Below are 16,358 nucleotides of genomic sequence, written 5' to 3'. Positions count from 1 at the left end.
CTCTGCCTATTTATTATACTTGCATGTGTGTAGGCCTTTATTAAATCTACCTTCAGGGTTTCATTTTGGGGTTATATTGTTGTTGCTGTATTTCCTAAAATGTGCTTTAAATAGTGTATTCCATTAATTCCATTTATTTCCTTGAAATTTACTCCTGAACCTGTGATGTCTGTGACAGCAAAAGCAATCCAGAGGGTTCCTGTAGTGTCATGTCTCCCTCTAGTGGTTGACATATGAACATTGAGCAGCACTGTTGATATTTTGTTTTAAACTATAATAGAAAGTAGGCAGCAAGTGGAACATCTCTTAACATAAAATATACATTGGTATAAAAACAATATTGAAATTGAAGAGTTTGTTTTATTACTGTATTTCTCTTAATATTTCTCTAAATTTCTCATAAAGAAATATTCCAGGTTCAAAACATGTTAAGCTCAGTCAACAGCATTTGTGGCATAATGTTGATTACCATGAAGAAAAAATTAGCCATGTCCATCCTTTTCTTAAATTTTTTTATAAAAAATAGTTACACTTGGGGCAATGAATGGGGGCAATTTTTTGAGAATTTAAAAAAAAGGTACAAATGTGAAGAATATAATATTTTAAAAAGAACTTAAATGAAGCCTTCTGTTAAAACCAGTGTATTATTTAAGCTGTAACGTTGTTTAAAACATAGTTTTTTGCAGGATAACAGACTTTAAGTTGCCATGACAACAAAGTATATAACCTTACCCAGAAAAGGTTGTAAAGTTATTTTATCACACTAAAAGCATGTAAACATGCATCGGCATATTGTTTATGTTTTAATGCTATAGTTTTAAAACAGTGAGTATTTTAATGTTTACGGCCTGGCCCCATTCACTGCCATTATAAGTGCCTCACTGTAACTGTGCTTTTTAAGAAAAAGAGGGAGATTATGCCACAAATGCTGTTAATTGGGCTTTACTTGTATTGAACCCAGAATGTTCCTTTTTAAATATCTATTATGAATGTCTATAATGAAAATAATTTAGACAAACCTCGCAAAAAACATGAAAAAGTGGTTCAGAGGTATAATAAGCATGGTCTGCTTCTCGGGTAAACCTTAGTTTGAAATGCAGGCTGTTTGTCATTTTATTTTTAATTAATGAAAGGGTTATAAAGACAAACCTTCCACAAAAAACTAAAATGTGTGAGTCCCAGTTGCTCAGTGGTAGCCTATAAATGCTTGTATGGAAAACTTCCATTTGATTTCCAATCAGAGCATGAGAAATTAGCTTTATTTCTTTGATTTGTTAATGATTGAGAAATATTTTGTGAATGGAACAGTGACAGTAATAAAAGTGCTTTTCTCTTGCACAAACAATCTTTATATTAAAATGTATTTTTGTCTTCGGTTTGTAAATGTTTGAAACAAACCGCACAGCAAAACACCCTGTCTATGTAAAGTTGCCAGAAGATCAGTGGTATAAGCACAGTCCTCTTTGAAAACCCTTAGTTTTGAGTCCCAGTCAAGTCAAGAAAACTGAGCTTTTTTTCTGTTTGTTAAAAGAAATTAGACAAAATATCTGGGGGGAAAACAACAAATGTGTGCATTGCAATGCCAGTGGTTCAGTAACATAAGTGCAGTGCACTTGGCATGGAAAAGCACAATTTGATTCCCAGTCAAGACAAGTGTTTCTTTGGTTTGTAAATCATTTAGATAAACCACCCAAAACAAAAAATGAATATGTTAAGTTGCCAGTGTCACATTGGAATAAGAATGATCTCCTTGTAATTCCTAATGGAATAATTTGTCTCAATGAATCACTTACAAACTGAAAAAAATAATAATAAAATTAAACAGGTTTTCTATGAAAGGGCCGAGATTTAAAAACGAAGTTCTCCAGTAAAAGACACACTTTTACAACTGAAATGCTTTGTAGATCTTTTGTTCTTTGGGTCTCAATTTTCAAACAAAACAGTTATGAACTAATTGAGGCAAACCTCCTAATATGTTAATGCCATGTAGAAGTGTAAGTAGCTCTGTGGTGTGACTGAAGGAGGTGTGGCACACCCTTGTTTGGGTCTTGGTTTCAATCCTGACTATGTCACTGAAAACATGCTTATGTTTTTTCATATTGTAAGTGATTAATTGAGACAAAACGTCTAAGCAAACAAGTGTTTGAGTGCAAGTGCCAGTGGCTCAGTTGCATGAAAGTTTCTTGTGTGTAGGATCCTGTTTTGAATCAGGGCCTAGTCACAAAAATCTGATTTTGATTGTTCTGCTTTAGCTTTATTAAGTTTGTTGGTGAAAATTTCAGATAAAGTGCCTAGATAAGTGTAATGGCACTTTTCCACTGCACGTTATGGTTCTACTCAACTCTACTCATTTCACATTTCTGAGCTTGCATTTCCACTACAGTTTAGTGCCACCTCAGCATGGGTGGGATTATAGGCTGATCGTCATAGTTCCACCGCCCCTACTGCCGTGAAATCATCTTAAACACGACACAAACTGACCAAAACAATAACACAATAACAGCTAGCTGTTAGCTACTAGCTCCTTGTGCTGAATAAAGCAGTTGTTGCATGGATAATTTACACAAGTGTAACAGTTAAATTGACCTTGTTGTTTTAGAAGCAAGTTTCCAGTAGCTGGTCAACTAAATAAAGTGAAGCTTTCAAGCAGAGTATAGAGTTAACGTAATAAAACATACCATCCACCATCGTGGATCAACACCAGTCCAGGGCACTCTCCCTCCCATTGCTCGCCGTTTTAGATGGCGTCCATTTGGTCGAACCACTTCCACTTTCCCTTGGTGGTTCTGTTATCACTTTTAAGTTTTTTGTTTTTTTTTTACTTTCCCTACACTGTTGGTAGCCCGTTGGTAGCCGTGTCCGGCCAACAGCTGATACAGTTCCTGAGAGACTTTTTCGTTTCCGCTCATCACTAACGAGTGGACCGTCTGCACCTCGTTTATTGACCATGGCGTCTTTTTGCGCACAGCCATTTCGAAAGTCGTGTGAAAAAATTATATTGTTATGGCTATTGCTAACTTTAAAACTAGCGGGTTGATGTCACGTGTCGGAAATCCAGTGATACTAGTCGTGATGATTCTCCCTGACCAATCAGTGATCTGCAGGATTTTGACGTCACATTTTAGTATTGGCTATTAGAGACAGAGCGTATTTAAGCCACGCCCACACCGGGGGGGAGAGAAACAATCCAACCGTCTCCATTGACTTTGCATTGCGAGAGGCTGCCTCCTTGTCATCTATGACTTATAACAAAAAACAAAACAATGTCTAAAAGCTGCTGTGTGACAAGTTGTACAGCAAACGGTTGGATCGTCGTCGTCCCCCGGTGGGCGTGGTCTTCAGATTATGACGCGTTGCGCTCTGTCTCTATGCTCGCTTGGAACCTCGACAGAGGTAGTACTTCAAAAAAAAGTATAAATTACTATCCACAGTGAAAAATCCCCCAATTTTTTTTAATAAACTTTCATCTCGAAATTGATTGGCATAGAATGGAGCATACATCATGTCACTAACTTGACAGTATGAAATAAGTTGTATCAGAGTGAGCTTTTGAAACAGGAACCCTCAAGAGTTCATGGAGCAACACCCTACCTAATGTGCCACTGAAATCATCATGTTAAAACTTAAACATTGTGGGTTTCGAACAAAGACTTTCATGAGTGAAAAGTGAATGTCTGTCTTCTAAACCACTGAATTTGTACATGGTGCATGTACTTTTACCTCTGTGTCACAGCTAAAGGTGGATTTTTAGGATAAATGTCCTTTAAGAGGCTTCACAGAAGCATGTGTCTGTTAAAGACTGATAACAGGACAGTGGTATGCTGGTGAATGCCAAACTTGACCTCAGTATTTAAGGGTCGCCAGTTCGATCATTTCCGGGGGGTTTTGCAGATTTTAGATGCTTTGGATATGTGGGCATCTAGCTATATACTGAAGTAGGCTGGTAGGGAGGGATTAGCGCCAAACTCGACTTGCGTTTCCAAAGTCGTATCTTTGATCTGTTAAGACTCCTTGGTTTATTTTTTTTGTCTGGCTATACTAAATTTAGTCTGCATGGACAGAGCGGGTAATAGGATAGGGAGCCCACTCCCGATTTGCATACCAAAGGTCTCAACCCTCACTGTTTCAGGGCGAGGAAGAGATGGGAGATGGACATTCAATCTAAATTGTCCCAGTACAAATCCCATGAGCACCAATTCATTTCAGAGTAGAGATCTATTAAGATGCTTTGCGCAAATGTCTTTTCAAAACTAAATTTAGTTGGTAGGGAAGAGGTGGGTTATGGGATGATGCATGTTCAACCAAATACCATGACTACATTTGTTGGTCACCTTTATGTTGGGACAAAAAAAATAAAATAAATACAAACATGTCTTATACAGATGATGGAGTTTATTACAGAGCATTTCATAGGAGATCATACTGTATAAAAGGCTATAGCTGATCATTCATACTAAAAGATATGCTCTTCTTTATTTATTTTATTTAAACACCAAACAACCTGAAATTAAAAAAGTTTGATCTGAAAGATTCCTCACTCCCCTTACACAAGCCCTGAGACTGAAACATTAAGATATTAAATAATGTGCAAGCTTTGGGTAAGAAAACCATAAAAGCACATTAACCTGTTTGCTAAAGGTTTGAAAACGAATTTTGCACAGAATACTACCAGCATTTGAGAAGGTTAAAATTCAGTGTTTTAACTAGCAATTTTTAAATCCTTGGCCACCAGCATTACGGTGACTGGGTGCAATGCTCCACGGTTCTCCTTAAAAGTCTTCACTGCCTCGTCACTGTACTTGGGGAAGTTGTACACTTCCCTAAAAGAGAAGGGAAGAAAGAGAATGAGGTCAGCAAGGACATGCAAACCAAAAAAGCACCTATTGGCAACAACAACTTGACTCTTCAAAACAGAAGTGTGTAGAGAGTCTCCTTGGATGCAAACAAGTAAATGTTTGGCTGCTCACAGAAACAAGTAAATTACAAAACTCTCCACTTATCTGTAACATCCTATTCCTTGTATTAATCTGTAGTGATTAAGTATATATATATATATATATATATAAACTTTTTCTGTTCAAATTATGAACTGTTAGAGCAAACTGATGAATTTACTTAAAGAGGGGACGGGTGAATTTCATCCTGCCCTGTTCAGTAGCCATCTTAAGTGCCAGGGGAACGGCTTCCTCCCAATGTGCCCTGACACACACACGCAACCATCTGTATAAACACATAAGTGCAAAAAAATAAAACACTACTTTATGTCTGTAGATGATCATTGACGGTTCATTTATTAGCATGACTCTTCAAAGACAAATAATCAAAAAGGAAGTGTCCTGCTTACCTGAAGCGGACCTCTGCATTTTTAATACTGTTTAGCTGGTAAACCTCTTGCATCCTCTTCACGTGGGACAGAGGAAGGGGCTCCTGATGCAAGACAATACATATTGAGAAGACAGACATCCATATTTTAAAACTAATTCTACTTTCAGTACCTTCATAGCTTTTGAACTAGGGTTAAAAAAAAAAAAAGTAAGCTTAGCCACTTCATGCATCTTAAAATGTATTACTATCTGATTGGGTATGCATATCCCCCTTACAATTGGCATAACAAAATATCTCAGTTGAAGTACAAAAAAAAAACACAGCCAAGTCTATGATGCAGCCAAACTATTCAAGTCCATTTTGAATTACATTCTCCTCCCAGCCCAGTAGTTTGCAATATGCACAAATAATGCAAATTGCTAAAAACAAAAGAAGAATGTGAAAGTGGAGATTGATAGTAAAAAAAAGGACTTAAATATTGCCCGTTTCTCAATTATCAAATCGCTTCTAAAAATATAGAATTAAATCGCTGTATGGATTGCATGGATTACTTTATGCGCTTTTGGAGCCACACCTCTCCTCATCAAGCCGCATGATTTGAGGCATCATTCATGGACAGAGCACAAACGGTGCATGACAAGGTATGTGCCAAAGCTTAATACTTAACATTAGGGTCTAATGTTAAGTAAGAGAAATAGTGATAGTGATGCTTCTCTTAGCAACTAATTTAGTACCTCTTGCAGTAGCAAAGCCATGAACTCAATGAGCTGAGGAGAGTTTAATGTCTTCACATCTGCCTCACTGAAACTTGAAAGGTCTCCTTCTTTTGCCTAAAGACAAACACATTCAGAGAGACAAAGGGAAGAGAGTTTTGCCTCAGACTCAGCATAATTGAAAAAAGCTCTAATTTGTTTTGCTCTTTACAGTAACAGAAAGCCTCACCTTTACCCATCTCTGACACAGAGAAGTGCAGGCGTCAGCCATTGTGGTGTCATACCTGTGCACAATGGCAAAGTTAAAGTTAGTTTCATGGTTTTTTATAGAAAGCCAAATATCACCCTACCCCTAACAGACCTTGCATTTTTATAGAAATAAATAAAAATGTACTTATAAATATTTTTTTCTTAGTGGCAGGTTTGGTAAGATTGAGCCAAATTTGTTCCCAAATTATAGCCAAGTAAACCTAAACACACACTAAACAGGTGCTCACTTTGGTTTGATGGGAGGCATTCCTGGAGTGTGCATCCATGCATTCCAGTCCACTTTATTCAAGATGTCCACCTGACACGATAAACAAAAAGAGCTCAGTTACACAGTAAACTGATCGTCAAGACTTTTTTTTTGCTGTATTGCACAAGAATTACAACAACTTTATGAACAGTTTCCAAGTACGGAAGCCCTGAACTGCAATAAATAAAATAAAAAAAAAGTCCTACAAAAAACTAAATTCTCTCTCTCTCAAAAAAAATTATAATTTCTCAAATTCCTTTCTCCCTCAAATGTTTTTTTTTATTATTAGTAGTAGTCATCAAGAGGCATATTTTTGCTAGATAACAATTAGCATGCAGTACCTATCTCGGCCACCAGGTGCCACTATCAGCAAGCCTGAAATCCTATGCTTACAATGAAAGCTGTGGTACTTGATCTGTTTATTTATAGTTGTATAATACTCTAACAAAAATGTTCTACAAATCTTAATCAAGGAAAGAAACATTTAATGTTTGGGAGTCTACCGATACATGAAATACTATAAATTAATATACCTCAGGTTACATATGTTTAAAATGGCATTCATTGTCAAGTGGGACAACAGGAGTGATTTCTGTTTTTTTAATGACATTCACCACAGAGAATACTGGTTCTGCTATTGATATTGTGCTATTTTAAGTGGACGCGTCACTCCAAAGATTTACTGATTTGGGCAATGCTAACACGAGTCATTCCTTTGATCACAGCACTGAAAACACAGTGAGAGGCACCGCAACACCGTCAAAGATGTCTAACAGATGTATATATGGGCCAACAAATTTAAAAAAGCACAATATCAATAGCAGCATTGATATTCCCGGTGGTGAATGTCCCACAACAAATGCCATATGAAACATATGCAACCTGAGAAATATTCTTTTAATTGTAGTATTTCATGCATTAGTAGACTCTCAAACATTATATTTCTTTCATTGATTAAGATTTATAATCTAATAAGATGCTAATGAAATTCCATTAACAATGCTCTATAATTATTTGACAAGAGTACTGTATCAAGCATGGGCTTTCCTTAATCATTTGTAAATTGCCCCATTTTATTGTGTATATTGCATAAATTATACATGCATTTGTATATATTCATACACAGATTATATCAGTTCTCACCTTATCTTTGAAGTAAGTGAACAGATAATTCTTCCATTCTTCTGTGGTCACACTGCCATAGGCAAACAGCTGAATGTAGGACTTCACAAAGCCCATGAAGACCTCTACAGTTCATACAAGAAAAGCCAAAGACTTATTTCATTTTATTTATGAAATTAAACAAAATTATGCCCTATGGGTATCAAAAAGCACTAACAAATCTTAGCGATTCACTGACATGTTTCCAGTCACAAAAGGCATTACCCATGTGAACATGTGGTTTAGCAAAGTGGTAAAAGAGCTAGGCTGGAAAATTAAGGTTGTTGGTTCAAACCCAACAAGAGATGATCTGGGCAAGTCACATAACTTCAGGAGGGATTAACTGCAATTTGCTTAGGATAAAAGCATAAATGTAAGTACCTGGACCTCCCATGAGTTCCTCAAGATGATATAGCAGAGCGAATCCTTTCTCGTATGGCACACTGGAGAAAGCGTCATCAGTGTCCACCTCATGCAGATTTGGGACCAGGTTTGTCAGGACATTATTAGCTCCAAACTGTTTCACCTACAGTACAAAACAATAAAATAGTAACTTATTTAACAACTAAACTGCATAAGAAAATCTAAAAAGAAATAAAAAAAAAATTACATTCATATAATTTTTTTGTTTCTCATAGCTACATTATGTATACCTGCAATGACGTAAAAAATTGTCTATATAACAGTGTAGTGTAGATAAATCTAGATTTATCAGGGTTTTAAAAGCATGTACTCGTGTGAGTATGTTGTTTTTGTGTATGTGTGTGCTGATCTTACGGATTCCTGAAGCTCTTTCCATCCTCCTATGCCTTTAAACTGCCTGAGCTGTTCACTCTCCATGCACCTGGCAATCATTCTCTCAATATACACAGTATGACCCTCATTCAACCTGGAGACAGTGTACTTGTTAAATATTAAAAGGTTCATATTATGGAAAACAGCATTTTTCTTGCTCTTCTGAAATAATGAGTTAAATGTATGTAGACAAGCTCTAACGTTCACAATGCAAAGCTCCCGCCACATAACATTTCAATGCATAATAGTTTTTTAGCTACTTGGCTGCCCTGACGAACAACAGTTTGAACAATGCCTATACAATACGTTATGGTTAGAGATTCAACAGTGATAGATTACATATAGAGGTCTTTAAGGTACAGTAGCAAAAACAGCCCGTTTAAATCTAACGGTTCGAAAACGGGTGAAATGGGCAAGAAAAAAAATTCAACTGTTCAACTGACAAACCTTATAAGTGGACTTCAAGGAAAAAATGTAATGCTACAGAAGTGGAGAAAATTCCCTTTAAGTGTCTTGACCTCATTCCCACCCAGCATGCACCTTATATTTCATGCATATTGACCATTGCAACTAAGAGAACAGCAAAAGAGGTGGAGCCTGGGTGTCTCATTTGCATATTCAGTTAAAGCACAATATGTGCAGACTGACCAGAAATGCTCCCAGGTCCTATTGGTCACCAGATTTCCTGTCCAGCTGTGAGAAATCTCATGCGCGATTACCTGCAGCAGGACAGATGCACGCAAAATAATGAGCATGGAGCAAATTCACATAAGCGCAATAAACAGTTTCTGGTTTAAAACGCATAATATACTCTTCATGCACATCAACAGAATAATTGTTTTTGCACTCCTTGTAAATGCACACAGATAACTTACCCCAGCGAGGGACCGGTCTCCAGCCTGAAAAAAATAAACAGAAGTTTATTTGAATTCTGATTATGCTTGATTGAGACCATAAATGTTAAAACTGCCATAATATGTCAAAACAATGTCTACATGGCGGCTTAAGTTGTTTCAAAGCAAGATTCAGTTGAAAAGAATGTGCTTGAGGGTTGGATTACATGTACTACTGACCAGTACGGTTGGAGTGACAAATGTGAGACAGGGGTTCTCCATGCCTCCGTATGGAAAAGATGGAGGCAGCACCAGTATATCATAATGGCCCCACACGTATGGCCCGGCCAGATTCTCAGCCGTCTTTAACATGGTCTCAGTCTAAGAAAGAGAGAAAAGAGTGATATCTTTATCTGTATAACTTAAATCACACATATCTGAACTGTCTACCAGTACATACTGAGCAAAAGCACCATCTCACCTCTGAGAACTCAAAGGCAGCCTCATCAACATACTCCTTCTCAGACCAAACTCTGGACCGAGGACTGATTTCCCTGTAAACCATAAACACGACCATTAACACATGAACTGGGAGGTGTAAACCAACAGCATTTTGTAAAACTAATTGACAAGAGGTTACAAAGGGGGAAATGAGTATTATAAAAATAACTAGTTTAAGAAGTTAATGGTTGCTGCAAGGTGTGATAGTCTACATTTACAATTATTCATTTAGCAAACCCCTTTATCCAAAGCGACTTACAATTGAGGAATACAACAGAAGCAATTCATCCTAAGGAGGCAGTAATATGAGAAGTGCTGTAATATAAAGTTGCAAATTGCCATTTTGACAGTGGTGGATGAACAGAGATTTATTTATTTTTTAAGAAGAAGAAAGGCGGTTACTCCATAAGTGTGATTGGGTCAAGTGCTTGTGAAAGGGATGCGTCTTTAGATGCTTCTTGAAGGTGAATAGAGTATCAGCTGCTTGGTTGGGGTTTGGTAGGTCGTTCCACCAGTGAGGAACAGTTGAAGTAAAAAGAACGTGATTTTGTGCCTCAGATGGCACCACGAGGTGTTGCTCACCAGCTGAATGTAAGCTTCTGGAGGGCACATGGACTTGAAGTAGTGAGTGAAGACAGGGGGCATGGAACCAGTGGTTGTTCTGTAAGCGAGCATCACTTCCTTAAACTTTCTACGAGCAACCGGCAATACGGCAGCGATGAAAAGCAGCATCGCTCAGATAGGAAAGGTATGATCTTCCTAATTTACATTTACGCATTTGGCAGATGCTTTTATCCAAAGCGACTTACAGTGCACTTATTACAGGGACAATCCCCCTGGAACAACTGTGAGATATGTGCCTTGCTCAAGGACACAATGGTGGTGGCTGTGGGGATCGAACCAGCGACCTTCTGATTACCAGTTATGTGCTTTAGCCCACTATGCCACCACCACTCCACATAATGTTATATAGAGCAAATATGCATGATGGGGCTGTTCTTGCAATATGGACCATGAAGTTCGACTGATCCTCAATCACAACCCCAAGATTTCTGTCTATCTTGGATGGTGTAATTGTTGACTAGTCTAGTTGAATGAAAAAGTTAAGATGAACTGGTGGGCTTGGTGGAACAAGAAGCTTCATCTCTGAACTCAGTGGTTCTCGAACCTGTACTGGAGGCCCCTCAACACTACACCTTTTGGATCTCTCTACAATCAAACACACCTGATTCAACTCATCAGCTCGTTAGTAGAGACTCAAAGACTTAAATTGGGTGTGTCAGAAAGGGTGACATACAAAATGGCCTGCAGAACCAGTCTGAGAACCACAGTCCTAAGTATTGTAAAATGTGAGTGAAAATTATCATGCAAACTGAATCCATGGTTACATTATGCATTAAAAGGGCAATTTTTAGCATATTTTTATTCGTGTTTAATGTTAGTCTGGGTTTCTTAACATTAGGCCTTTTCACCCTTAAGATTAACAAGCCTGTTTTGTACCATTAGGATTTCTATATGTAAAATGACCTCTGTTATGACTGCATATAAAACGAGTAACAAAAACAACAAGTATATAAATGCTGAATACTAAATATGCTTTAATATGTGAATGTTCATGACAATTTTTTGAACTTTTAGTAAATCAAATCGTATTTCAAAAGTACAAGACAAATCTGGTTTTCCAAGTTATGACCCTTTTAAGAAAACATGATAAACCAAGTAAGAAATAAACGGAGACAGAGAAAAAGGTAAGGCAAGTATTAAAGAGATGAAAGATCACCTGCTTTCCAAAGCACCAACTACAATGGCAATGAGGTATGAGGGCATGGGGACCTGAAAGACAGAAAAGATGGAGCAATCTGTGGTGTTTAAAGACAGAGAATACTTCTGCCAAATATATCAAATTTAATTGAGGTAGAGAAACCAACCGGCTGCCTGAAGCGATATAGAACTCTACTGCTGTCGTTTGGATCCGCTTCCTGACCATCCCGCAATGCACTCATTAACGCCACCAGCTCTCTGGGGACAGACACCTGAAATAAACACAAACAAAACACATATATATATATACATACATACATACATACATACATATAGTGCTCAGGCAGAACAACTGTCCATCTTAAGTAGCGTGTTGTTTTCAGTCAAGTTTGCATTTACATTGTAGTTTTTGTCTTGGCGTTAACTTGGTGTGCAAATGGTAGTTTGTTCTGTTCATGTGTGTTACCTGCGCATAGTAGGTGTGCTTCACTGATGGAGTGTCCTGGCAGGGCACCATGGTCCTACAGTGAATGGACTGTTTTAAGAAAACATATAACATGATATTATCCCTCAGAGGTCAAATACCAAGTGGACATGCAAGCGCACACACAATGAATACATTAACTCAAACCCTAATATGCATTTATAATTTTAGCATTTTTATAATTTGCCAAAAAAAAAACATTATTTTATTTATGATGTGTTCATTGCAATTGAGGTCATCCCCAAAGGGACGTCTAGTCAGATTAAGCTTACTTTTGGGGACAACCAGGTTATTGTAAGGTTTTTAATTTTCATTTTTCCCCCACGAAGATTTCAGTTTGTTTTTCAATTGAATTGTTCACATTATAGGTCACATTAAATGTGGAAAAAGTTCTGACACAATTAATCTTTGTCTCGTTCTTTTACATCACAAAAACCTGGCATTTTAACAGGGGTGTGTAGATTTTTATATCCACTGTACTTGTACTAACATGAAGCTAAGAAAGCAGACATTTTTAACAGTGGGAAATTGACCAATGTTTATCAGTGATGGTGTTTGTGATATCTGTTGAGGTCTAAAGTGAAGTTGCTTGTGGATAAATTGAGCTCCTAATGGGAAGACTGTGCAACAGTGCGGTTTGTACTGCATGGATGCACAAATTCTAATATCTCAAGGAAATTGCACAGCAACCACACATCTTCACACATATGCAAACAAGCATGCACCGACTGTAATTGTGAAAGGATCTTAAAAATACCTGGCACTGGCTGAAAAGGTAGGGATGTTTCTTTCCAGCAGTCTGTGCAGGGGTCAGCCACTGCAGTGCTGTAGCACTAGGGGACGTCTCATATTCAATCTCCACAATCACATGCTGCCCACTAAAAACACACAAAGACAATTCAAACATAGCCTCAAACAAAGAGAAAAACTCATTCTGTATGTCTCAGATTGAAATAAATGCATCAAAACTGACATTTAACATTGAGATTTTATCTAAATGTACTACACATTTCAAGACAAATAAAATCTATATTTTATAGACTGACATTTTGGTCCATTTCTCACCCAAAGCGATCCAATCGCTTCCAAAGACATGGATTAAAACCACTTGTGTCGTATGGATTACTTTTATGCTGCCTTTATGTCCTTTTTGGATCTTAAAAGTTTTGGTTAAAACCACACATAGGGACTTCATCCTTCACCTTTTCTTGTGTTATACTGAATAATTAATGCAAGTGCTTTCACAAAAATATTAGAAAATATATTTCAGCCTTTAAACCCTCCAAACGCTGCCAACATTTATGCAATAAACGCTTTAGATTCACTTGTATTGAACCTGGAACACTATTTTAATAGTTAGTGACAGCAGTGCTCAATGGTCCTAAACCAACTTTCAGTACACAACTCTGACAGCATGAAATCTGTTGCAGTACCGTGAGAGCTTCAAAGGCAGAGTGATCTCCAGAGGGGTTCCCTTAAATCTGTGCTGAGCCCCCAAAGCAAACTGAGCTGCCTGGCCATTGGCAGAAACCTTGAAGATCTTTAAGTCCTTGGAGTCCAGAGTCTAGAGAGAAGGAAAGAAAATGCATGAAACATTATGTCTAAAACATTAAGTTCATCTGTTATGGAAATTATTTCTAGTCAAGTTTAATGCAGTATTAAGAGTTCTTAGGATAATGCTGTGGCATGCCTCATTTTAAGGTCACTGTGGATTCATGGATTAATAAATTAATCTAAATGAAAATGCAACCTCAGATGCTCCCATCAAAAGTTGCTGATTTGCTGTCATTTGATGTGAATACTAGGAATAATTACACATTTTAGAGAAAGTGTCTCTCGAATACAAATAATAAATACAAAAAGAAAATCTCAATTTATTGTAGCTTACATATTATGTATATCATTTTAAACCGCACAGTTCCAGTCAGCAGGAGTGATTTCATTTGATAGTGCATATGACATAGTACATGTCACATCTTGTCAAAATAAATGGTTAACCCATAAAGCCATAGCTGTAATCAATTTCTTAACATACTTGATTGCAATGTGCACCTACTAACATGCAAAAGATATTAATTAAATTGGCAATTATAGCTATATATCTCTGAAATCTTTTTGCCTACGTGTGCTATTCTAACAAGCTCAGGTAAAAAGTCAATTAATGTGATCAGTCATCTTCTGAAATCAAAGTTCAGGTGAGGTGCAGTAAACCAGGTACACAGTCCATTACTAATAAATGCCATTATTGATCAAACTAATAAATATGACAATCAATGCAAAATGCATATGTGAATACTTTTGCAAAATATGACATACGAATGCATAGGCTTTCATATGCTAATAAACAATAGGCTTAATATACAGTGAGAAGTCATCCACATCATAACTGTATCAAGTTCAGGTAAATATGTAACCCAGTCCTGATCTACTGTTGAAACTACCGTTCCTGTTTCACTGTATCACGTTCACATCAATCAAAATAACAGCAATAAAAACACACTGCACTTTCAATCTTATTTATTCACACGTATGTACATGAACTGGAATGAATCAGAAGAGCATGCACATTGACAGCTTTGATGGATCAAGTGAAAACTATACCAGAGAAGAGAATTTATCTTCCAGAACTTCCACAGTCAGTGCGACCTTCCCTTTGAGCACATGTCTGTCGAAATCCACATGATATGTCAGATTTAAGTGCTTGGTTGTGCACTTTGATGGAGAGGAGAAGGAGCTCGGGTCTGAAACAGGAGCCATGGTTTAGAGACAGAGACTAGTCGCCTCGCGCTGCGCCTGGATTTTAACCCAGACAGTCACGTGACACCGGCCGGTACGTTGCACCGTGGGAAGTATAGTTTTACATCTGGTGCAAAAAAAAAATCATTACTGCCCTCTTGCGGCTGAGGGTGTTTCTGTTGTCGGTATCCTTTCTCTCTCACTGACAAGGTTGGGAGGGTAACTTTTGAAATGTATTCCACTACAGATTACATGCTGTAAAATGTTATTTTTAATAAATTTAGATTTCTCAAGGTCAGTAACATATTCTAAATACTTTGGATTACTTCAGCACTGGTTGATTTTATCACTTGTTTTGACTGTAAAAACTCTGTCAGTACATTAAGACGGAATGCACATGTTAAAAATACATTCTCTGAAAAACTTTATGCAGTGTTGTTTCAAAAACAAGGTCAATCAAATTTCTCTTGTTTTAAGGATTATTTTTACAGGAAAATACAACAATTATCAAGAATACGATTTGTGCTCTAATATCAAAGGTCTTACTAGAAAAACAGAAATTATGATCTAACGTGAATTTTCTTGATAAAAAATACGATAATGTCTGGTAACATGTGCATGTAAAATGGCAAGAAATAGCATTTTAGCTTAGCGTAAAGCTGACAATTTAAACGGAGTTTATTTCCATTTCTTCTGCTCCAAACTTCTGTCTGCTCGTATGAATGAACACAAGAGTTTCACCACTGTTCAAATGCACTTTGAATCACATAATTTATATGTGTAACCCTTGTTCGGAGATGTCTACACCATGTCTTCTTCACTAGTTCAGTCTCTGCGTTGTGTTAGGGTGTGAGTGAGAAAGGAGAGTGGACACCAGGCATTGCGGTGTTTGAAGCAGGGCAGCTCTCTTTTATTATTTTCCCTCTCTCTACATCAGGCATAAGGGGAACAGCAGGCTTCCCAGAGGGAACACAAATCTGTTTAGTTCACATTAATTGTAACAGCACATATAAAAATATTTTTCCCCATAAACAATTTAAATAAGTGGTAATATGTCATTTTGATATGATATACAATTAAATATGGCTCTCAAAACTATTAAAACACATAAAAGGTAAACCAAACAAAGATAAATAGTCTGACATACAAAAATAAAGACAGATGTAATTGTTAAAGGAGTCTCAAACACAAGATTAGATGTACTGAATTGCAAATCATCCACATGGAATTACTCAAAAGTACAAAAAAATGAATTAGAACACCCATCTGCCACAAATAACAACATCTACCTTTCTACAAACACTTTAACCTGTGAATAATTGTACTGTAGAACATGGATGGGCAATATTGATAAAGAAATTAATTAGATTAACACTCAGATAAAGAGCACACTTCTTACCTTCCCAGAGGGAAGGCAGCTTCAACACTCTCAAGCTCAGTAACACCATTTGGAACAAAAGAAATTACAGCACCCCCTAGAGGGTGGAAGCCTTATAACATCCTCCCTACATCTGTAATAACTTTTATTTATA

The 16,358-nt window shown here is 37.1% G+C and overlaps 1 protein-coding gene and 1 pseudogene across 1 annotated transcript; both read right to left on the bottom strand.

Annotated features, from left to right (window-relative positions):
* LOC127637717 (transcription factor EC-like) overlaps window positions 1-2,781 on the bottom strand; it is a 55,073-nt pseudogene extending 52,292 nt beyond the window's left edge.
* Window positions 2,782-4,393: 1,612 nt separating this feature from the next.
* lta4h (leukotriene A4 hydrolase) lies at window positions 4,394-15,056 on the bottom strand. Its single transcript, XM_052118739.1, has 19 exons — window positions 14,692-15,056; window positions 13,524-13,654; window positions 12,848-12,968; window positions 12,073-12,141; window positions 11,774-11,878; window positions 11,626-11,678; window positions 9,826-9,898; window positions 9,585-9,725; window positions 9,387-9,410; window positions 9,160-9,230; window positions 8,494-8,605; window positions 8,098-8,242; window positions 7,699-7,802; window positions 6,536-6,606; window positions 6,268-6,322; window positions 6,060-6,155; window positions 5,345-5,427; window positions 5,116-5,220; window positions 4,394-4,820 (listed from the first exon to the last, which is right to left on the bottom strand). Exons 1-19 carry the CDS (start codon window positions 14,845-14,847, stop codon window positions 4,700-4,702), a joined length of 1,836 nt encoding a protein of 611 aa, XP_051974699.1. The 5' UTR covers window positions 14,848-15,056; the 3' UTR covers window positions 4,394-4,699.
* Window positions 15,057-16,358: the final 1,302 nt, after the last annotated feature.

Source organism: Xyrauchen texanus, chromosome 45, assembly GCF_025860055.1.
Source record: "Xyrauchen texanus isolate HMW12.3.18 chromosome 45, RBS_HiC_50CHRs, whole genome shotgun sequence".
Taxonomy (NCBI): Eukaryota; Metazoa; Chordata; class Actinopteri; order Cypriniformes; family Catostomidae; genus Xyrauchen; species Xyrauchen texanus.
This window is presented reverse-complemented; position numbering and strand designations above follow the sequence as displayed.

Excerpts from the sequence above, each read along its gene's own strand:
- lta4h (XM_052118739.1), bottom strand. The coding sequence starts at position 14,847 with ATGGCTCCTGTTTCAGACCCGAGCTCCTTCTCCTCTCCATCAAAGTGC. Across the intron at positions 8,243-8,493 it reads GGAAAGAGCTTCAGGAATCC|GTGAAACAGTTTGGAGCTAA; the intron begins GTAAGATCAGCA and ends TTTGTACTGTAG. Across the intron at positions 5,428-6,059 it reads TGGCTTTGCTACTGCAAGAG|GAGCCCCTTCCTCTGTCCCA; the intron begins GTACTAAATTAG and ends GTCTTGCATCAG.